A 23,012-nucleotide genomic window follows, 5' to 3' on the forward strand; every position below is an offset into this window, starting at 1 on the left:
GTGTGTGTAGTTGTGTGCATGTGTGTGGTGTGTGTAGTTATGTGGGGATGGATGTGTGTGTGTAGTGTGCATGTGTCTGGTGTGTGCATGTGTGGTGTGTGCGTGTGTGTAGTTGTGTGCGTGTGTGTGGTGTGTATAGTGTGCATGTGTGTGTAGTTGCGTGCATGTGTGGTGTGTGTGTAGTTGTGTGCGTGTGTGTGGTGTGTAGTGTGCATGTGGGTGGTGTGTATAGTGTGCATGTGTGTGGTGTGTAGTGTGCATGTGTGTGGTGTGTGTATGCAGTTGTGTGCATGTGTGTGGTGTGTGCTTGTGTGTGTCGTGTGCATGTGTGTATAGTTGTGTGCATGTGTGTAGTGTGATGTATGTGTGGTGTGTGTGTGTAGTTGCGTGCATGTGTGCGGTGTGTAGTGTGCATGTGTGTGGTGTGTGTATGTAGTTGTGTGCATGTGTGTGATGTGTGCTTCTGTGTGTGTAGTGTGCGTGTGTATGGGGTGTGTGTATAGTTTTGTGCATGTGTGGTGTGTGTGTGTAGTTGCGTGCATGTGCGTGGTGTGTGTGTAACTGTATGCATGTGTGTGGTATGGGTAGTTGCGTGCATGTGTGTGGTGTGTGTGTAGTTGCGTGCGTGTGTGTGTGGTGTGTGTGTGTAGTTGCGTGCGTGTGTGTGGTGTGTAGTTGCGTGCGTGTGTGTGGTGTGTGTGTCGCGTGCGTGTGTGGTGTGTGTGTAGTTGCATGTGTGTGGTTGTATGTAGTTGCGTGCGTGTGTGGTGTGTGTGTGTAGTTGCGTGCATATGTGTAGTGTGTGTTTGTGGTTGCGTGCATATGTGTAGTGTGTGTGTGTGGTTGCGTGCATGTGTGTGGTGTATGTGTAGTTGGGTGCATGTGTGTGTAATTGTGTGCATGTGTGTGGTGTGTGTCTGTGTAGTTGCATGGGTGTGAGTGGTGTGTGCTTGTGTGTGTGTAGTTGTGTGCATGATGTGTGTGTGTGGTTGCGTGCATGTGTGTGGTGTGTGTGTGGTTGTGTGCATGTGTGTGGTGTGTGTGCAGAGACAGCACAGCGTAGGGCCAGGAACCGTGAGGAATTTCTTCCCATCAAAATTCGTCAGCTGCGTGTGGCGTGTGGGGCTGACAACTCTCAGAATCCAGGGAGGAAGGAGAGGGGGTGTGAGCAGCAGCGGCACCCTTGGTGGTGGCCAAGCCGGGTCCCTTGGGGACAGGCTGGGCTGTGCCAGGTGGCTCCCGCCCTCCGGTCACTGTCACGCCCGAGGGAGGTGGCAGGCTCAGGTGGGGTGTGCGGCCAGCCCCAGAGGCAGGTTGGCTCCATGGCTTCCACTGAACCCAGGCCATTCCTGACCCCATCTGGGCTCAAGACAGGGGAAGGGGGGGCAATACCACCAAGGTCCCTGGTGCCCCAGCCAACGGCTCTGCGTGCCCCCCTCGACTCACCCTTGCACAGCCCTGCGAGGGGAGAATCCGAGTCTGATTTCCCAGAACAGGACTCAGAGCTCAGGGAGAACTCGCCACTGCCAGGGCCAGGGATCCGGGGAGCCCCGTCTGGGCTCTGCAGCCCACAGGGGCTGCCCGAGGGACGGGGCCAGGGGCCGGCGGGAAAGCGGTGGCCCCTGAGGCCGCCCCGAAGCTGACCAAGTACACCCACTTGGGCTGGACCCCTGCGCTGCTCTGCTAGGGCTGAGATCTCGGGCCAGTTCCTCGACCTAAGCCTCACCTTTCCCGTCCATAAAGTGGGATGAAAGCAATCCTGTCTGCCCCGTTGCTCGGCAAGTTGAACAGGACGATTCTGCAACAGCTCCCGGGGAGCTTGCAGACCGAGGGGGTCTCAGAGTCTCGGCTACAGAAGAGGAGGGAAAGCCTACCCCTCTGGCCTGAAGGAGGAAGAGGAAGGCCACAGCCTCGCACTAAAACCACCTAGAAACGAATGAGGAACAGTAATAGACACAGCTTTAGAGGCTCAGGACTGGCAGCCTGTGACCCAGGACACGTGGGTCTTCGTGGCCCTGAAGTAAGCAGCAGGGAGCCTCAGGCGGTTAAGGGGAGGGAGCGGGGCCTGCGACCCACCCTCTGTAAAGCCGGGCCCCCAGAGGGCTTCCGGAGACAAGGGGAGAATGGGCCAGAAAAGGCCGCCCACTGACCACAGGGCAGCAGGATGCTGCACCAGACGGAGGAAGATGCCCCTGACCTCCGGCCTCCGGGTGGGTCCGCGAAGCCCAAGAAATGAAAGTAAACCGTCCACGGTTGTGTGCACCCACAGTCGGAGGCGGGCACAATCCTGTCTGAGGGGCTGCCCGGGACGGCCCCAGACAGAGCTTCACAGAACCTGAGCGTGCAATCCAAACGTCCAGCGCCCCGAACACCGTGGACAAGCATTGGAGGGAGACTGAAAAATAAACGTTTTTCGAAAGAATAAAAGTTTTTTCTTAAGAGAAAGAGCGAAGGATTCTGGGTGAGTGGCTGGAGCTGCACCAAGCCAGGATTCCTGGGGGGGGGGGGTGCCTGAAGCCGGGGGGCTGTATCGAGCAGGGCTGGCGTCCCTGTGGCCCCAGCAGCCTCTGACCGCAGCCGGGCACAGCGGGTGCCGGGCTGCCACAGGACTCGGGCCTGGCCAGGGTCCCAGGACCTCGGCCACGTCCTGGCGAGAGCCTCTGCGGGGCCAGGAAGAAGCCAGGGTTTCACTCTATTCGCCTCTAGTCTGTTTTCTCCAAAAGACCTATTTGATGAAGTTTAAAAAAGAAACCTTTTAGCATCTCTCTGTACCCAGTTCAGGTGAGGGGTGCCCTCCGTCTGGCCACCCAGGCCTAGCCCAGCCCTCAAGCAATGGGGGACCCTAAGCAAGTCCCTTCACTTCTTGGGTCCCAGGCTCCTCAGCTGTCCAGTGGGGACAAGGGTCTAGAAGATTATAAGCGACGGGAGCACGGGGCCTCGGGGACAGCCTGGGCACAGTTCCTATAATGACTGTCCCATCGGCAAGCAGAGCCTGGCTCCCGCGGGTCCCAGCCTTAAAACTCCCAGGCAGCTCCTTGCATGCCCCCACCCCACCCAGCGGGGCTGCCCCGTGCACACAGGGAAGGGAACGAAGGACATGGAAGGCTCAACCCCTGCCCATACCCTGTCCCCGGGGCGGATCGGTGGGCAACCCCTGGCTGTGCAGAACACCCTGATCTCACCCCCTCAACCCCTGCTCTCGGCAATCCAGGCAGCGAGCTGCAGAGGGTTAGACGGTGAGTGGGACCACTGTGTGCTGAACGTCTCCTGTGTGCCAAGCAATTTACGCACACGACCCCCTAGAATCCTAAGAGCAGCCCTACGGGGTCGGGGGGGTTATCCCTCCCGTCATTTCACAGAAAGCCAAGATTCTGACCCAAGATCACCAGGCTGGGCCCCGCCCACCAGCAGGAGTGTCAAGCGGGGCCTTACCCAGCCCTGGCGTTTAAAGAGAACTGGTCCCCGAGGCCCCGGGCTCCCTGCGAGAGGGGCAGGGCACCCCCGCACTCCTGCCTGCAGGCAGCGCCAGGCCTCCAAGCTGAGCACCAGGATCCGCGCCCAGACGCCCGGCAACGGCCGGCAGCCTCTTCTCAAAGTTTAATGTCTCAGCAGGTTTATATTCCTTCTTTCAAAATACCAGAAGTAATTAGACCAGATGGACGAGCTGCATGCCAATTTCACTCCCTCCCGCACTCCTGTTTTTTTTTTTTTTTTAAATCAAGGCCGTTTTCAGTTAAATGAGAACAAAAAAATGTATCCAAAACCCATAAATGAATACAGCATGTATACAGAATTTTTTTCCAACACTTAAGATTCTGTGACAGCTGAGCTCTTCCTCTTCCTCCGTGGCTGGTTCCCACCCCTTCCTCTAAGCTGCTCTGCCCAAGGCTCAGTGCCGAGTCTGTTCCTGAGGGGACCAGACGTGGCTTTCCTGTGACTAGAAAGTCACAGTGCCCTGGGGGCGGCATCACAAACACACGGCCCCCCACGAGACTCGGGACCGGAGGCCCGCAGTGACGGAGCCTCTGCTGGTGTTGGGGAGGGCACGGGGTCCGGAGATGGGGGGCAGGCCTTCAGCCTGGGGGTGAGGGGCAAGCAGCGTAAGCAGGGAGGTGGCAGGGTCAGGCTCTGCTCTGGAGGGACCGGCACCGAGGAGGAGGAGGAGAAAGGACCCCGGAGGCGAGGAGCTTGGGGGGACTCCTGGAGGAAGGTCCCAGAAAGACACAGGAACACCACGCCAGACCAGGCCTGAATGTTAACTGAGTTCCCACAGCCTGGCATCTGTCACTTGTCCATCCATCCAACCATCCAAAAACGATCGATTCTGATGAGCCAGGCGCGGTCCTAGCACTGGAGTGAAGACCACAAAAACAGAGTCAGGTTCCTGTTCTCGTGGAGCCTCCAACGTTCTAGTAGGAAAAGAGGCTCGACAGAAAGCTCCTGCTAGAGTCATGAAGACCGCACGGTCTGGAGCTAAGTGGACCCAAGGAGGGGAGAGGCCCAGACACAGAGCCCAGGCGCGAGGTGGAAGTGGCTAGTGCAGGGCATGCCCTGCATGGAGACAGACTGTCTCCGCTCAGTGCTGGGCCAAGCAGGCATCCACGGGGAGACACCCAAGATGGGACCCCTCCTGCTCACTGTCGATGCACTCCCTGCTGGCGGGTCCAACCCCCACGCATAAAAGGCTAAATAGCAAAGCTTCCAGAAGACAACATGGAAATATCTTCACAACTCCAGGGGACGGGAGATTTCTTAAACAGAACCCAAAAAACACTTACCACAAAGAAAACCACGAATATGTTGGACTACCCCCACATTAAGAACTTCTGGCCATCTGAAGTCACCACTGAGAGAGAGAGTCACGGAGGATGAAAAGCCACTTGTCACATTACAACGGACAAAGGGCTCCCATTCGCAATACACAAAGGATCTCTACGAACCAATAAGAAAAAGACAGACACCCATTTTTTTTCTATTAAATGGGCAAAAGACGTGGGCAATTCACAAAAGAAGACATCCAAGTGGCCGACAAAAGATGCTTGGCCTCCCTGGCCATCAGGGGAATACAAGCCACACTGGGAGGCCAGCAAGCAGAACGGACGTAATTTAAAAGCCCTACAATACCAAGCGCTGGCAAGGACGCAAGGCGAGGGACTGCTGGATGGGGAAAGAAATCGGCATAACCGCTCTGACCAACGGTTTAGCGGTTCCCCTAAAGAACCGCACAGCCCGTGACCTGCCCCCTCCAGTCCTAGTGGGTGTGTGTGTGTGAGCGTGTCATGTGCGTCCGTTCAGGAGCACGGATCTCTGTACCCCAAGAGACGTGTTCGAGAATGCCCACAGCAGTAGTATTGATAACAGCCCCAAAGCCAGGGTGGCTGGGTTTACAGAAAATGGATGAATACGTTGCGGTATATTCATAAGATGAAATCCTACGTAGCGGTGAGAAAAGCCCCAATTACACCTGCCCATGCTGACATGTGCAGGAAGAATCTTGAAAATATAATATTGAGTGTAAAAAGCAGATGCAATGCGCATCCTGTTCACTGTGAACTTCAGCTAAACAACAAAGAATTTCTTAGGGTAAGTAAGTACCGAAGATTGCACGGGACACACTCATACTACAGATTATTCTCTCTGCCTCATTGACCGCTGCAGGATGGGGTTGGTAAGGCACCCTGTCACGGGGGGGGCACGGCAAGGACTGTGGGGGACAGGCATGCAAGCATGGGGCCGGGGACTGCCCTGGGCCAAGGCTGGGTCAGCGTGGGGTGTCAGCCATTACGGACCCCCCAACCACCACCACCCTCATCCTGAGCTCCTGGACGGCAGAGCCAGGCCTGATCCATGTCTGGGTCTCCAGAGTGCTGCAGGGGACCGGGCACAGGACGGCCTTGTGGCCTTTGGAATGCGTGGCCCAAGGAAAATTTGGAAGGATTCTCTCTCCCAAGTGGAACATCTCCCGGTGGCACCACTTAGAAGAAAAGCCAATTGTGGTGACCACGAGTTTGCTTTGTTTTCCCTTCCTTGCTTATTCCGGACAGTCCTCCATGTCGAGGCCAGCCTGGTCACAATGCCCCCACCCCTAGTGTAGCACCGAAAGGACTCTCCCCGACCCCCCACCTGTGCCCCCGAGAGCATGCCGGCGCATCCTTCTGAAGGGGAATCATCAGCACAGGCAGAGAAACTGGGGCCCTCTAAGCGGGGAGGGGTTAGGAGGATACCAGGCCCAAACACAGTGGGTCTGTGCTTGCACACCCCTTGTGACGGGCAGCTCACCACTCAGTAAGGTCACATCACCTCTCTTCTGGGCTCCTGCCTGTGGGACAGTCTTCCCACACTGATGAGAGCCTGCCTTTTGTCACTCTCTTCTGTGCCCCTGCTCTGCCAGCTAGGGTCACATTGAACAGGTCTCCCCCTCAACCTGGGTCAGCCCTGCCCACATGCTCCAGACACCGTTTCGATTTGGACGCTTATGGCTAGAGCTTTATTCAATCCCCGTCCCCCCACTGGTATAATTACACTTCTAAAGCTGGAGAGAACATCTCCTGTATTCTCCGTGTTAGTCAATGTGTGGAGAGCAAGGAAAAGAAAGGGAAACCCGAACATCTGAACTTAGTAATCATCACCACCATCTTGGCCAGGCTACCCTCCTAATGAGCCGCCATATGTCCAGGTGGTCGGTGCCAAGGGGCTGAGCCTTGGCAGACAGTTGGGGGGTGCACAACCCCTGCACCAGGCAGAATCAGCAGCGGGACCAGGAGGTGCTACAGCTGTGAACACCCCCCCAGGGGCAGTGTCACCTGGGAACAGCACAGAGGAGCCTGGCGGGGCAGTGTCCCCTTGTGCATTTGGGACACCGAGGCTCAGAGATGCATGACTCACCAGGTCAGACATGGAGTGAGAGTCAGAGCCTGGGGACGCCCCTGGTGTGTCTGGGCCCAGGGAGCGAGCACTGGACTGACAGCCTGCACATATGAGCGCTATGTCCCTTTTGGACCTCAGCTGTGCTGTGCGGGGTCCCAACCGGTTGATGACACAGGGTGACAGGCAGAGGGACCTGTGACTGAGAGCTGAGCATCGGCCTCCAGAATGCCCACGGCCCTGCCAGCCTCCTGGTCCTTGCCTGAGCTGTTCCCTCTGCCTGTCACACCCTTCCCCAACCCCCCACGCTGCATAGCTGCTTGTGTCCCCTCAGCCGCAGCCCCTCTCCCAGGGGAAGCCTTCCCTGACCCCAGCTCCCAGCCCCTCTCCTCCTGGCCCTTATAGAATCAAGGATTTGGTGGCTGATGTGTCTCCCACGAGGACATAAACCCCGTGAAGGCCGAAGCTGCACCTGTCTGGTTCACAGCATGTCCCCAAGGGCCTAGATTAGTGTGTGGCATTCAATACAGCCTTGACAAAGGAACAAAGCAATTAACAGGTGACCACGAAAACACTGACTGGATCCACTGGCCTCAATATCCTCACGGGGCCAGTAAGGCCTAGGTGCATCAGAAGGCTTTTTGGAGAACCAAGGAACCCATACAGAGCCCATTGTTCTGGGCCCGGAACGGAGTACGTGTTCATACAAGGACACTGGCTTCTATGCTGGAGCAGGAAAAGCCCAGATTAGGAGTCCAGACAACCAGTCATTATGTGGCCCTGGGCAAGCCACAGCCCACCTGCGCCTCTACTTGCCCTTCTGTGAAATGGGATAGAGTCCTGGCCCGGCCTTGGGGGCTGCTGAGGTATCAGCTGGAGTAGAGCTAACCTCATCCCGGCCTCCACCCCAGGAGCTCCCCGTAATAGTAATTACAACCAACCTCCAGGGCCTTGCTCTGGGCCAGGCCTTCATCTGGATGGGCCCACACAGACTTCACAACTGCCTATAATGTGGTAGTATCATTTCCTCACTCTACAGAGGGACCAGAGAGGCTAAGGCACTTGCCCAACGTCACACAGCTACATATTCATAGTGTCCCAGTTTGAACAGCCCTTCCCTTACCAACCAGCCGCTGGCCATGGTTGTTGCTGTGACACCCACCACCTGCTCCCAGCCCCAGATGGGGCCCGAGGGAAACCAGGGCAGCTGCTGAAACACCAGCCCATGGCCTGCATGGGGAGCACAGACAAGGTACCACTTAGCCCTCGGCATCAACGGCTGCCCAAACCGCATCCAGAGGAGTCTGGGGGAGACTGGCACAGAATGGGACTCAGAAATATGGCTCCTCTCCTGCCCTCTCCACTTGCAGAAACCACAGTTCAAATCCCCCCTCCGACAGGGAGCCCTCCTGGATCTCACCAAGGCCTCCTGGGGTCCCTTCTCTGGCCTGAGCCTCTCACTCCCGCACTCAGTACTGGGCTCCACATGGCATCAGGCAGTGGGTGTGCACCCAGCCAGCCAGGATGACAGGTAAGGGGGTCAAGGAGAAAGCAGTAAGGCCCCAGGAAAATTCTGGAACTAAAGGGTCTAGAACTGTCCAGGCTGGAAACCCCAAAAGCCAAAGTCAGTAGCCATTGGTGGCCCAAGCAGAGGGCAGCTGGACCTCACTCAGGCCTCGGGAGCACCAGCACATGGCCTCTAGCTGGCAGAGGGGCAACAGGGCTGGCCCAACACCCTGGCCCTCCACACACCCATGAGCCTGAGAGCAGGCTGTCCAAGGAGTTGCTCAGCCCCCAGCCATAGGGGTGCACACAGCTGCTCTGGGGGAAGGGGGAGGACACTGAGTGACACCTGCCAGTCCCCATCCCCTGCTTGTCCTCCAGCCCACATATTGGGCTCTGCACAAGGCGGTGTTGGAAGGCTGGCCTCTGCAGTAAATTACAGCAATGGGGTCTCCGTTCATGGAGAGCTTGTTGGTACAGGCACCAGGCCCAGCTAAACCCTCCTGACACCTTCACAACCACCCCCTGCAGGACGTGCACTGTCACTTCCATTTTGCAGGGAAGGAAACTGGAGCACAGAGAGCTTAAGTGACTTGCCCAGGGTCACACAGCTCGTAAAAGTTGAGGCCAAGATTTGAGCCCAAGCAGTTTGGTTCTAAAACCACACTACCTCCTACAGAATAGAATATTTTTTTAAAGCGTTGTGTATGTATGTGGACGTGGAGGGGTAAAGGGGTGTTCAAAATACTGGGCAAGGAGATGCAGTCCAGGCTGCCTGGTCTGGTACCTGAAGGCCTCCCCCTTGACCCTCCTGACTTCCCTCTTGCACCTCACGCTCCAGTCCTTCCAGCATGTTCAGCCAGACTCCTTCTCCAAATCTGGGCTCCAGTGGCCTGCCAGGCAGATTCAACGGCCTCCTCTCCACTCCTGGCCTTGGCACCGAGCTCCTCATGTCCTCAAGTGCCCCCCTGGTCCTTGATCATCAAGACCCCGGACACGATGAGGACCAGAGAGATGGCAGCAGGCACCTCCTGTTGCTCCGGGGCAGTGGGACAGCCCACATCTTCCCTCTGCCCCATGAGGAGGCCTTGGCAAGATGGAACCAGGTCCTAAACCTACCAGCAGCCTCTGGCCACCAGGTGTCACCACATGGCATCCACCAGGCAGGCCAGGGTTTTCCCAGACACGCTGTGTTGGTAACATCTCTCCCCCAAAGTCCCTGCACCCATACAGTCCCGTGTGCCCCCAAATCATCCCTCAGCCTCCCTGCATGTACTGTTCTGATGGTGCAGCTTCAGGCCGTTACCCCTCCATAGCTGTGAATGCCCTTCTCCTCCTTCACAGCTCAGGTCACCTCACCTCCTCCAAGGAGCCTTCTGGGATCACGCCACACTTTCAGGACATGTGATCTCTCCCCACTGTGTATGGTACCCTCCTCACCCTGCCAGCACTTGGCACCCTGTGGCTATTGCCAGCTCTAGGCCCGCTAAGGGCCACTTGGCCTGTCCACCTACAGAATGGGGACAATAAATCAGTCTGCTCAGGGCTGAGTAAGAATTAGAAACAATGCTTATGGAGACTTCAGCACAGGGACCGGCTTACTGAATTTGCTCAAGAATGATTTGCTGCCCACCACCATCACCATCACAACTACCATCATTATCACCATCATCATCACCACCTCCACCATCACCACCATCACCATCATCATCATCACCATCATCACCACCATCACCACCATCATCACCGTCATCATCACCATCACCACCATCACTACCATCATCATAACCATCATCATCACCATCACCACAATCATCATCACCATCATCATCACCACCTCCACCATCATCACCATCATAATCACCATCATCGTCATCATTACCACCTCCACCACCATCACCATCATCATCACCACCACCATCATCACCACCATAATCATCACCATCAGCACCATCACCACCATCACCATCACAACAACCATCATCATCACCACCACCATCATCACCACCACCATCATCATCACCATCATCACCACTACAATGGCCATCACAACCATCATCCCCATCATCATCTGCATCATCCTCACCAGGGCTCTGATGGACACACTGACCATCACACAGAAGAGTCATGACTCTTTCTCACCATGATCCCCACTGAGCCAGGGATGAGGCCTGATTATTCTGTGCACCCAACAGAGAGTAAGAGCTTGATATGTACTCATGATGGAAACAACTGCCATCTCCGACACAGTAAACTAGGTCTTCGGCCTTCCATGAAAATTACAACTGCCTTTCCTCAGCCTGGCTGATCGCTCGTCACCCCTCACCCATGCAACTCTGGTGTGTGTCAGGGGACATGGGCAATGGGGAGATTCCTAGTATACACAATAATGGTTGAAAGCAGGGGTTCTGGAACCAGAGTGCCTGGGTTTAATCCCAGCTTTGCCCCTTCCAAGCTGCATGACATTTGGCAAGATCCTCAAGCTCTCTGTGCCTCAGTTTGCTCACCTGGAAACTGGGGATAATAACAATACCCGTCTGTACGTGAGACAAACAGCACAGAGGACACAGCTGATAGAACTACTTGCCAGTTAGATATGGAGGCCTGCCGGGGGCCACACAGGGGTGTGGGAAGAGCTGAGATCTGGAGCTCCCTGGTGCTTCCCCAAGCCCCACTTCCCTCTGCGCCTTCAGCCCCAGCTCCCCCAGCGCCCCTCCCGAGGTCGGGAAGGCACCCAGGGCGCACTCACCATGGCGAGCCGTAGATCCGGAAGCCCCGCACAGTGACCTCCGAGTCCTGCAGGTAGATACAGTTGGTCAGCAGGGACTGCACGTTCTCATAGTTCTCTGGCTTCAGCTTCGACACAGACGGGAAGTAGTAAAAGTCTTGCTTGATGAGGTCAGCCATGAACTCCTGGTCAAAGGTCAGCTCATGGTTGCCGGCAATCACGATCTTGTACTCGTAGGGCAGGCTACCTGCAGGGGTGGACAGAGACACGCAGGACACCGCTGTTGGCCTGCTGAGAGCCACCCCCCAGGCGGGGGAGGGCGGCGGGCAAGAGGCACCGGGATCCCCAGCAGAGCAGCCCCCGCTGCTCGGTCCCCCATCCATGCCCTGGGATCAGAGGCAACGGCAGGTGGCCCCATCCCCCGTGCTCCGGTGGCAGGTAGGTGACAAGCCACCAGACCCAGACCAGCAGGAGGGCCCCTGGCCTCATCCTCAGGACTTACCCACCTCGGGTTCCTCTGTCTGAGCCACTTTTCCCCTGAAAGGAGACCCCACCCCGGACCTCCAGGCCTGGCCCCCCAGCCTCGCTGTCCCAGGCCACTCACCACGGGGGGGCCTGACTCGGGAGCCACCACCCTCCACCAGGAAGCGCAAGTTCCTTGCAGAGCCTGTGTGAAACCTCTGGAGACCCCACACTTGGGGAAGGGCCAACCCTGACTGTCCAAGCCAAATGCAATCCAAACAAAGCTGTCTACGCAGACCGTACACCGAACCAGTAACAGGTCCTTCCAGCTTGGCTCTGTGCAGAGCCCCGGGCCATTCTTCCACACCTTACTTCCTGCCCTTTCTTCCTCTGGGACCCCACCTTGCAGATGCCCTGAGCAGGTGTGGGTGCTGCCTCCCGCCTGACATGGCTGTGGGCCGGGTTCCGGCACAGCCGCCCCCCCTCCCACTACCACAGCCCCTCGGACTCAGTAAACCACCACCCCCACCCTTGGCCCCCACTGCCCCCCAGAAACCAGCCTGACCCCAGGCTCGGGTCTCAGCCTCCCCATCGCCCACCTGCCTTAGTTGCTGGGCTCCCCGGGCCTGGAGAAAAAGTCATGATAGTACCTGTGGGCCCCGATTTGGATGAAAATGTCATGCTGAAGGTGAGCCAACCTGGAGGCCCAAGTCCTTCTCCTGGACCCTCCAGCCTTCTGTCTGGGGGGGGGGGGCGGGCCTGGTGACATGTCGGGGAACCCTCCCAAGGGGCCTCAACCTCCTGGCTCCTGGCAAATGGAGAAGGAAGAGCAAGAGACCGCCTGGCTGCTGGAGATCCACCCCTCACAGTGCTTCTTCTCTGACCCCGGGTGGCCATGACCCCCACAAGAGCACACACGGCTGCAGTGCTCAGTTCGGGAGCCCGCTGGCTTCAGTTCCAATCCCAGCTCTGTCACCTCTCAAATGAGCAAGTCACTCAACCTTTCTGAGCTTCAGTTTCCCCTGACCACAGAGGGTGTGCCTGGGGAATGCCCCTTCCTGGGAGCTGAGGACCTCTCTGCCCCCACTCCTCAGGAAGAGCAGGGCCTTCGTGAAACTCTGTATCCTCTGCCCTGTGAGTGCTCTGTCAGGAACCCAATTCCAGAAATGGCCCAACTTCTAAGGACCGTTTGCCTCACTGAGAACTGACGCCCACAATATCGGACTGGATGGGACAGACGTGTGGTCAGACTCGGCTCCCGATAGGCGTTCTAGGAAGCAGTGTGCTTTTCCCAGCCCTGTGTGAGCTCCGGGAAGGGGCAGGGCGAGCCTTGTGGCAAACAATCAATCATGAGAATGATAAACAATAATACAACGATGTTTTGGGCACTGTAACTACAACTATCATATTCTAATTGCAAGGGAACAGAAGAGTCCAGAACGTAGTTAGAATCTTATTTCTTCACACCCCTGCCTCACCCCTGAGACCAGGACCTACACATCCTGTCTGGTCTTGAGCTCTGTGGCCATGGCAAACTGCTGCCTGAGGGTCACCTGAGTCCCAGCCTGGCCACGGAGCAGGGAAGGGAGCAAGACAGAAGTTTGCCCAAAAACTGGCAGAAAACCATAATCTTGCTCATCACTGCCTCTCCCGCCGCCCCAGAGTCCTTCATAAGTTTGAGAAAAGAGGGTTTTCTCCTCCTTGGCGTTTATCTACTCTGGGAGCCCCGAGACAACGACAGGCTCTATGGCCTGGGTCCCAGACCCAGCTCTGCCACTCACCAGCTGTGTGCCTTGGTTTCCCCACCTATAAAGCAGGAAGAAGAACACCCACCCCTCCAAACCGCTCCGGGGTTTCAGAAGACACTGAACAGAGACAAGCAGCACTTGGTATTCGCAGTGTCAGCTTCCCCGGGCCTCCGTTTGCAGGCCAGACCTGCCCAGAGGCACATTTCGTTTGGCACAACTTTTCTATTTGAATCTGGTTGCCAACATAAAAAATGCAAAAAAGTCCCAATAAAATGCCATTCTTTGTTTTCTAAAAATCAATCAATCAATTTTAAATTTCATGCTCCTGGCCCAGTCAAGTGCTGAGTATCTGTGCCTCCGTTAGACCGGAAGCCAATGTCCGTCTGCCCCAGTCCCCACCTGTCCCTACTACACACACCCCGCCCACGTCACTCATTTTGAGGAACTGCCCACCCCTGGCAGGCCCCTGCCCCTCGGTGCTGCCAGTCAGGTGGGGGAGGGCGCTCTCCAGGCCCTCTGCCTCCCCACTGTGCCCACCCTCCTACTTGCATCACAGCCCACCCTGCTGGGCCCAGCTGAGGGGTGCAGAGTATCTGTTTGCTCCCCAAGCCGAGCCGGAGAGCTGCAGGGGCGCAAGACCCGATGTGTTTGCTTCGCTCGTCCCATCCCTGGCAGGTCCCAGCAAAAATCTGGCAAATGAAGCCGCCGACAGCAACACAGGGTGACATGGAGCAGAGAACCCCTCGGTGGCCCTGCTCCGGCTGCCCGCGGGGAGGGAGGAGGTCTGCGGGGGCCTGAGCATCTGGGGGAGGGTCGTGGAGGACACCCCAGAGAAGACCACCATCTCCTGGACCCCATCGTCGGGCCAGCCACCTGCGGTAAAGCCTGGCCCCTGCAATCCCCAAGGAACTTTCTGGGATACACTGTGCAGCTGGGGAAAATGAGGCTCTCGGGTCAGGAATCTGTCCAGGTCCCACAGCGGTGAGCAGGGGAGGGGTCACTGGACATGGGTCCAGGTGATCCCACATCCCTGGGTCAGCGACTCCAACTCCTTCAAGGCCGCCAGGCCACGGAGTCAGCCGGGGGCTCTCGCTGAGCGCCTTCCCACACGGCAATCGGAGGACGAGCGGTGGCCTCTGCCCACCGCCTTGCAGATCTGACTCTACGTTTCCACTTCAAGTCTCCCATCCATCCCACTCTGAGCACCGCCCCGGCTGCGGGAGCCCTGCTCATGTATTTATGTCCCGTCTCCGACTGGGGGTGTTACTTAAACTAATTAGCAAATGACTCCAACTGTACAGTTTCATTTATTTCTGTAGCTCTGGACTACCGGGGACTGGGGAGTGAGCACGAAGCTGTCAGCTCTCCCCTGTTCCTGCCCCCTCCCCAGAGGAGGGAACCGAGGCTTCTTCCCTCCCAGGGAAGAGTGGATGGGGGGTCAAGGCTCCTGTATACAAAGCCAGGTGGGGACAGGAGCCGCAACTTGCTGCCTGATCCCCTCAAATACTGTCTGGGCTCTCCCTGCAGAGTGGGTGCCACGGCTTGGAGGCAGGGGGCACGTCCACTGGCACACACATCAATGGTCCAGCACCACGCCCCTCTGAGCTCGAGGTCTAGCCACAGACGTATGCGTCTGGCCACCTGGACCTGGCGACTCTCCAGCTGTGTACGACCATCACAGACACTGAAGTGTAACTATCCCCATTTTCCATCTGGGAAAGCAAGGCTCAGAGAGGTCGCCTAAGTTTACACAAGTCACGAATAAAGTGATAACTGCAGATGGCACTGGACACTTGACAGACCCTGGGGCTTGGCCTCATCAAACTCATCCAGAACTGGTACCCCAAACCTTCATGCCCACTGCCTCCCAGTGAGTGGGTGGGTGGGTGGAGGGATGGAGGATGGATGGACAGAGACGGACAGATTGCGGATGAACAGATGGATGGTGAGAGATGGATGAATACACTTATCAGTCCACCCACCCATCCTGAGATAACCCTGGCTGTCTTCTTTATACCAGCCAACCTCCGACTCCTGGGTGCTCTCGCCTTTCCTCCAAACTTTTTCCCCAACTGCCCCAGCAGGTCATGTTTTCAGACCCATGTCCCTCCCCCACAACCCTGAACGTCCATCTCGGAATCTTCTCCAATCGGACCTGCTCTCACCCAAGTGGGAGTGGGGGAGCCAGAACTAAAGCTCTGGAATGGCCTGACCATCGTGGAATGGTGTAGAGAAGTCCCCTCCTCTATTCTAGGACTGCTACCTCTGTTGTTACTGCCTAAGGCTGCCCTAGCCTCCAGGTGCTCCCATGACCCTGCAGCTCTTACCAACCTGACTGTGGATAAAATGCCCACTGACCAGTCAGCACAGGCTTTCTTGCTTGGCTTCTGCCTCCCCCGCCTCCATCTAGGCTGTGAAGGTGGGGAGTGTTTGGGGACCTCAGTGACTGATTAACTGGAAGCGGCTGTATGGGTAAAATAGATGAGATGAACACAAACTCTTCAGCACACAGAGGGAATTAATGCTGTTGCCTCTGTCCTTCCCGTCAGCAGGGAAGAGGGCTGGCCTGCAGGGGAGGGAGCACCTGCCTGACAAAGTGCCAGAAGGGCCTGAACCCCAGGAGAGGGAGTGTTCTGCAGGTGGGTGAAGCTAACAGAGGGGAGAGATGGGTCCTAATGCTTTTTCTTACCCACCTCCCCTCATCGGCCCCTCAGAAGCAAGTAATCCAGTCAGCCTGTCCCCAAAGCTGGGCCCCGTTGTCATACCACCCCCACCCTGGTCAGCTGTCCACAAGCTCGGATGGAGCATGAGTCCTGTTCCGGACCCTAGAGAGACACCATCAGGGACACCTTGATGAACAAGACTCAGTCGTGAGTTCAGTCCCAGAAGTGACACACGGAGGTTCCAGTCCACATCACAGAGGGGACAAAGGAGGAAACTGGAGCTCAGAGAGGGGACGGGCACTGCCTGAGGTCACACAGCAAGACAGCGGAGAGCCGGGACGTGAACCCCTGCTTCCTGCCTCTGGAGTGCTGGACATTGGCCACCCCAGCCTCTCGCGGGACATGCCTGATGAGCTGTGGACCAGAAAGATACGAGGACAGATGAGAGGAGCCGATCATGGACTGGACAGGCTGGTTAGATCCTGGGCCAGGTGGCTGATCTCCCAACCTGATCTCTGAGAAGCCCCAAGTCCTCGTGGAAACCAGCCCTGCTTCCAGAACCGCTGGGCGTTGTCCTACCTTTGTAATCTGCACGACAACGTTCAGACCATCTTCCCCAAATACTTCCTTTCTTCTCGGCCAGATTATCTGGGTTCCTGGCATTTGTAGCCATGGATTTGTTGGTGGTAAAAAGACGATTAGGTACGAATCAGCTGAGCAGTAGAGGATGACCATATTGTTTTAACTTTCCATTTGCCGTATACATCCTAATAGATACGCATCCACATACAGATGCCACTCGGCAGCAAGTGTGCACGGCGTTCGGGGCTCACAGAGGGACAGAAAAAAAAAAAAAAAAAAAAAACCTCTGCTACTTGCACTTCCAAGATTAATCTCCTTCCAAAAGGTTACAATTCTTCTTCGCTAACACTTACCCGTCCCATTGAACAGAAAGTGCTGCCCCCAAACTGTGTAATCTGTTAAATTCAACAAGATACGCACACGCCTCTCGGTAATCTATGCCATTCCCGGAGCAGTGCATTGAGCCCGGCAGAGTTTTAGTGTTCTCTAAATGCAACGACAATCAGGAAAATGCCCACTTATGGCTTTTCCCGCCCATTCCTATCTCACAGAACACAGCAGAGGGGGATGGAATAAAGAGACAGCGTAAGGATCTCTGATTGCATTTTGAGTACATCTTTGACAGTTCTGTGTTTAAACACTTGCCAATGTCTGGGAGACTCACATTATTAGCAGGCTTCTTGGTATGGTGCACAATCTAGAATAACATTGGGACGGAGCAGGCTCCACGACTCAGCTTTGAGCCCCCAGCGGGTCCCGACACAGCTCGGACGCCTTAATGCCGGCGATGCACAGCCAAGCACACACAGAGGGCGTGGGCCAGCAGTGCAGGGAGATGGGGAATTCTGCCTGAAGCCGGAACAGGCAGGAGAGGTCTGAAGACACAGGCCTGGGTCAGTGGCCAGAGCCCAGCGACAGGAAGACAGGAACACGCTCAGGGGCTATGCCTGCAAGATTTGTTTTCTGCTGCCCTGCTGTGAATATTTCCTGGTGCTAGGCAGTGTCATATAGGCCATTTGCATTTTACATGCAATGCTTCTAGATTTTCCCCACCTGCCCCAGGTAAGAAGCAATGTAGTGGACGGGTTCGCCATGGAGCCCAAAAAGCCTGAATCCGAGGGGCGCCTGAGGGGCGCCTGGGTGGCTCAGTTGTTAAGCAGAGTCTTCTGTTCAGGTCGTGATTCCAAGGTCCTGGGATCAAGCCCCGCATCGGGCTCCCTGCTCCGCGGGGGGCCTGCTTCTCCCTCTCCCACCCCCTCTGCTTGTGTTCCCTCTCTCGCTGTCTCTCTCTGTCAAATAAATAAATAAAATCTTTAAAAAAGAAGAAGAAGAAGAAGCAGCCTGAATCCGATTTCCACCTACTGGCTGATTGGCTGGGGGTGAAAACTCTCACTTCTCTGAGCCTCAGCGTCTTCATCTATAAGAAGAAGTTAGGGTTCTTGCAAGAAGCACACTAGGCAGATTGTAAAGCGTCTGTGTTGTACTTACCTTGGGGTTTGTTTTAATCAGGTATATATGATAAGTAAGACATGCCAACATGGAAATGACTGTCACAGATAAGGAAGTTTATACTCACAGATCCCTAGACACAGGCGGCATTCAGGGCCATACCAGCCACACAGGGAAGCCAGGGCAGGTCAGGAGGCAGAGGGAGTGAAGAAGAAACCTGGACCAGAGCCTTTGTTGTGGTTTCCAAGGGACAAGAAGCAAGTTTAGGATTGGCTAGGCTAGACCATTCTGGCTGGCTCAGGGGCCCGGGGGCTGCCCGTACTTGTCAGGTGCCTGGCTCTGGGGTGACTGGGGGCCCCGGGTAGGGGCTGAGAGCCAGAGAGCCTATAAAGGGGAGGGTGGTGATGGAGGCAGGGGCTCTGGGTTGGTCGGTTTGTATAACAAAAGGCATGCTCAAAGGCGGGTCCTTTTACTCTCCCTAGAATGGGTTAACCCTGGGACCGGCAGTGCCTCCAGGCCCAGCCAGGCCCCAAGATATCAGAATATGGAAAATTACAGGCATATTGATACAACCTGGATGCCAGCCATTATTGACGCCTTCCAGGGCTGTTAAGAAGACCAAATGTGTGTTCTATGATGCAATCCAGACGTGTTAGCCAGGAAGATAAAGATGAGAAAAGAGGGCTAGGGAGGTCGGACCACCTGCCTGGGGTCCTGCTGGCAGGTCAGCCTACCCAGAGTTGGGTGTGGAGACCCCAGGGTGGAAAGGACCCATCCCGGGACGGCAGACCCCGCACCGACCTGCAAGCGGGCTTTGCCCACCCCCCCCCCCGGCCCGCTGTCCGGCGTGGGAGGGCTCTGGATTCCCAACTCAGTACTGCTGCCCATATTTAAGAGGCAAATGCAATTTTTCTTCTGTTCTATCCTAATAGCCAAAATGTTTAACTTTCAAACATTTGTTTTTCCTGGGAAATGTTTTAAAAACAGGAACATTCAGTCCTAATCATCTTTAAAAGCTTGTTCCAACTGCTACCGCCGAGCACAGTGACTTTAGGCTGAAAGGGACAACCAAAGAGTCTCTGCGTCCTGCCTCCCAAAAAGAAGGCCAAATGCAGCCAGAAAGATTTAGTATGAACCTCCCCAGAAGCCACAGCCTGGAAGAACATGCCAGGGCAAAGGTGTTCAGGAAAGGCCCTGGGGCCTCAGGTGGGGGCCAAGTTGGTCACATTCAGCGCTTGAGGCTATGGCACCCCCTCCGGGCCAGGCCCCTGTTGGTGCTCTGACCTCACCTTGCACAACACGCCCATCCCTGCCCTGCCCTGTCCAGGCGTCCCTCGGCGGCTAAAGGCCTCCTGCCTTTTGCTCCTGCTGTTGCATCCACCCTGGGACCCCTCTCTGCCCTTCTTTCTGGGGCCACTCCAATTCCGCTCACCCTACACAGTCAGCCCAAGTGTCGCTTCCTCCAAGATGCCTGCTATGAACACCCTCCCTCACCCGATCAGGGCTCCCAGCCCTGCCCAGCCAGTGCTCTTTCTTGCTTCCCCTACCAGCGTGGGCACCCTTCCGGGACCTGCCCAATCCCTCTTCCGTGCCAGGCACAGGGCTGGGCAAAGGTAGGTCATCACACACATTCACCGAGTCCACAAGGTACAGATGATGAGGGTTAGGGGGGCCAATGACTCACCGAAGGTCTCCCAGCCAATCCTCTAAGGACGTTCTGGAAGGTGAAGCTAGTTACCATGAATGGGACTGATGATCATGAAGACGCAGACCAGCCTGTCAGGTGACGGCCTCCAGAAGTTGCGAGCCGTGTTACCTACCCCCTTGCGTTCCATGAGGAGGTGATGTGCAAGACTTGACCTTCTGAGAGCCCTTTTTCAGCTCTCTGAGACCTTCCAGGCAGGTGTGTGAGTAATGCTGGGGTGGGGGCTCCCCGGCGGGGGTGTCATAGGGTAAGACGGTGGGGCCAAAAGGGTACTTTCACAAGAATGGCATCTGAATGCCCACGTTCCTCTACTTGTTGCTAACAGCCCATGCAATCAACAGTAAAGCAATCAAGAAGGCATGACCCTCCAAGGACAAAGGTTTGGGAGTTGGAGGGATGGATGAGTGGACTGGCTTGGCTGAGCAGAAAAAACTGAAAGCAAAGCCTTGGGAGAGGGTTGGGGGAGGGGAAGGGAAAGGTTGGGGGGAGGGAGTCACTGGAAGCAAACCCAGCTGTGGCCAGAGGCCCGGTTGGCTCAGAGATGCAGACCCAGGTGTGTGGTCTGACCTAGAACCTGTAGGAGCAGGTGGGTCTGGACCCCTCCCCCATCACAGCCATTCAGGAAACCAGGCCCTCCCCCCCTAGTCTCCACAGAAGAAGGGGGTTTAGTTTCAAGGGAAAATAACAGCTCCAAAGAACCCCATTTAGGGACCATCAGACCCAAGGGAGGATGGGCAGCAACGTGGGGACTGAACAAGACGAAGGTACAGTGAAAGCATAAACATGGTGACTTTCGAGACCCCAGGCCACTTGCCCACTCAGCTCGCAAATCCTGGGAGCCAGGCTTGCAAACGGGGAACCCCTTTCTGGGGAGAAAGACAGGGCCAGGAGGGAAAACCTACAGACACAGATAGAGGGGGTTCTCCCAGAGAGATGGCCAGGTCCCCGTGATGGCAAGCTGCTCCCCTCCCTGCACACACACAGCTTTCAAATGCACAAACACACAGGATCATCAGGCCTCAGAGGAAAACCTCCAGGCTGAACGCGGACTCAGAGACCAAAACAAGCAGAAGAAAGGAAATTGGAGAAAATGGGACTGATGCAGGAGAAATAACTTAATATATAATTAACACCCTCAGTGAGATAACAGAAGATATTGCACCCATGAAATTCTAGCAGGGTGCTCTTCACAAAAGAAATAAAATCTTAGCAGCATTTTAAAAATTTGGTTTAAGAATGGGAAGATAAAGTCGAGAAAATCTCCCAGAGACTGGAACAAAAAGACGATGACATGAGTACCAAGCGAGAAAAGATACAAAAATCAGTTGTATGAGCTGTGGAAAGAGATGTCACAGATAAAAGAGAAGAGGGAAATTTTTAAAAATATAAGAATATGAGAAAATGTCCCAGGATTAAAGGACAAAGTTTGCGCCATTAAAAAGGTTGCCCAAGTACCCAGAAAAATGAATGAAAAAAGGCTCACACCCAAGGCACACTGCCCAGACACAAGACAGCTCCTACACTAAAGATGAGGTATGCAAACAAGAGTGGGGTTCTCACTGGCTATACCAGAAGTGACAAGAACGGTTTTGGAGCAATGCCTTCCAAATCCTGAGGGAAAATCATGTGCTGCCTGGAATTCTAGAGCTAGGCGAGCTATCAGTCAAGACTGAGGACAGAATGAGCACTTTTTCTGACATGCAACTTTGTCAAACATTTATGTCTACTGCATTCTTTCTCAGAAGGCTACTGGAGGGTGTGTTCCACCAAAACGAGGGAGTAAACCAAGAAGAAGGAAGCCACGGGGTGCTGGAATCTGGGGCTCCAGGACGGAAGAAAGGCGGAGACTCTGGGATGATGGCAGTACGCAGGCTCAAGAGTCCAGACTGGGCCAGGGGCCAGAGGTTCAAGGGAAAATGGGAAAAAGGAGCCAGAAGATGGCTTAGCAGGGGCTCATCACACTGCGGGGGGGCATTTAGAGCTCTGCAGGGGGCGCCTGGGTGGCTCAGTCGGTTAAGCATCTGCCTTCAGCTCAGGTCACGATCTCAGGGTCCTGGGATCGAGCCCCACGTCGGGCTCCCTGCTCAGCAGAGAGCCTGCTTCTCCCTCTCCCTCTGCCTCTCCCCTCCACTCATTCTCTCTCTCTCTAATAAATAAAATCTTAAAAATAAAACAAAAACAAAAACCTCTGCAGGACACAGGAATGAACCACAATGCGTACAAAGAAAAACAAGAAAGCACACAAAACAATTGACTACTTTAGAAAAAACAAGTTGCACAACGAATATTTAACCTAAAACTGTCTTAGAACAATATTAAAAGGACAGGAGAAGAGATGTGTGTACATGGGTGGAGAGGCTAAGTCTCTAAATCTTCATTTTTAATTGTAAGAAATTAAAGAGTAACATCTAAAATTGAAAAATAAAAGACAGTCATATAAGTTTGTTACTTAGAGACACCCTGGTAATAAAAGCTACCAGGATTGCATGGACAATGGGAATGGGGACTGAGGAGGGGGATGCGGGGGGACTGCTGGTTTCATCATAAGCCTCCTAGCACGTTGTGACTATGTATACGTATTACTTTAATGCAGATAAAACTTTAATTAAATAAGAAGGCAACAGGAGGCCAGGCATTCCTTGCCCACTTCCTAATTCTCTCCAGGGTAGCCTGACCTCTCACTTGCTCTGCCATTGCTCAAAACCTAGACCCAAATCAAACCAAGGCCCAGTTAAGATAGATTGAAAGATAAAACAGGCAGAAAACTTTAACTGGTTGATTTCTCCGATATTCTGAGCATCTAAGTGCTGGGATTACTCTGGCAGCCAGGTTCAAAGACAGGTGATCTGGCCAAGCAGCTCCTCACCTGGGCAGGTCAGGCAGCCATTAATGACATCACAGGTGTCACCTGCTGAGAGTCTGAGACAGGCTCCCTCATGCCCTATTTCTAACTCTCAAAATAACAGTCTCGCAAAATGGGCAGCATGTTTGAAAGATATAGATAGAAACTGGGGCTCAGTGAGGTTACACACTACACAACTGATAAGCAGGGAAGTGGGAGTCTGAACCCAGACCTCTCTGAGTTGAAGCCCAGAACTTCCCCTTCTCTGTCACAACCAACACATATGACAGGTGCCAGAGGTTTTTTTTTTACTAAACATTCCTCCAAAAAAAAGACTGTTGCCATATATTTAAGTCCTTACACGATCTCTCTTGTTATGAGGAGCTCTGAATGATTTTATTTTAAATAACATAATACTTTGGAGAAGATCTTATAGCCCCTGTAAACAGCCTATGAAGCCCATTTT

General features: G+C 55.0%; 1 protein-coding gene across 2 annotated transcripts in view; it reads right to left on the reverse strand.

The window, feature by feature from the left end:
* Nucleotides 1-23,012, reverse strand: part of MPPED1 (metallophosphoesterase domain containing 1) — a 73,532-nt gene that overhangs the window by 13,042 nt on the left and 37,478 nt on the right. For both annotated transcript variants that reach the window (XM_073882827.1, XM_073882828.1), the window contains exon 4: nt 11,117-11,338. In XM_073882827.1, coding sequence (XP_073738928.1) covers nt 11,117-11,338 — 222 coding nt within the window. The remainder of the gene's footprint in view (nt 1-11,116; nt 11,339-23,012) is intronic.

Source organism: Callorhinus ursinus, unplaced genomic scaffold (assembly GCF_003265705.2).
Source record: "Callorhinus ursinus isolate GAN/ISIS: 27379988/994484 unplaced genomic scaffold, GSC_fseal_2.0 scaffold48, whole genome shotgun sequence".
Lineage (NCBI taxonomy): Eukaryota > Metazoa > Chordata > Mammalia > Carnivora > Otariidae > Callorhinus > Callorhinus ursinus.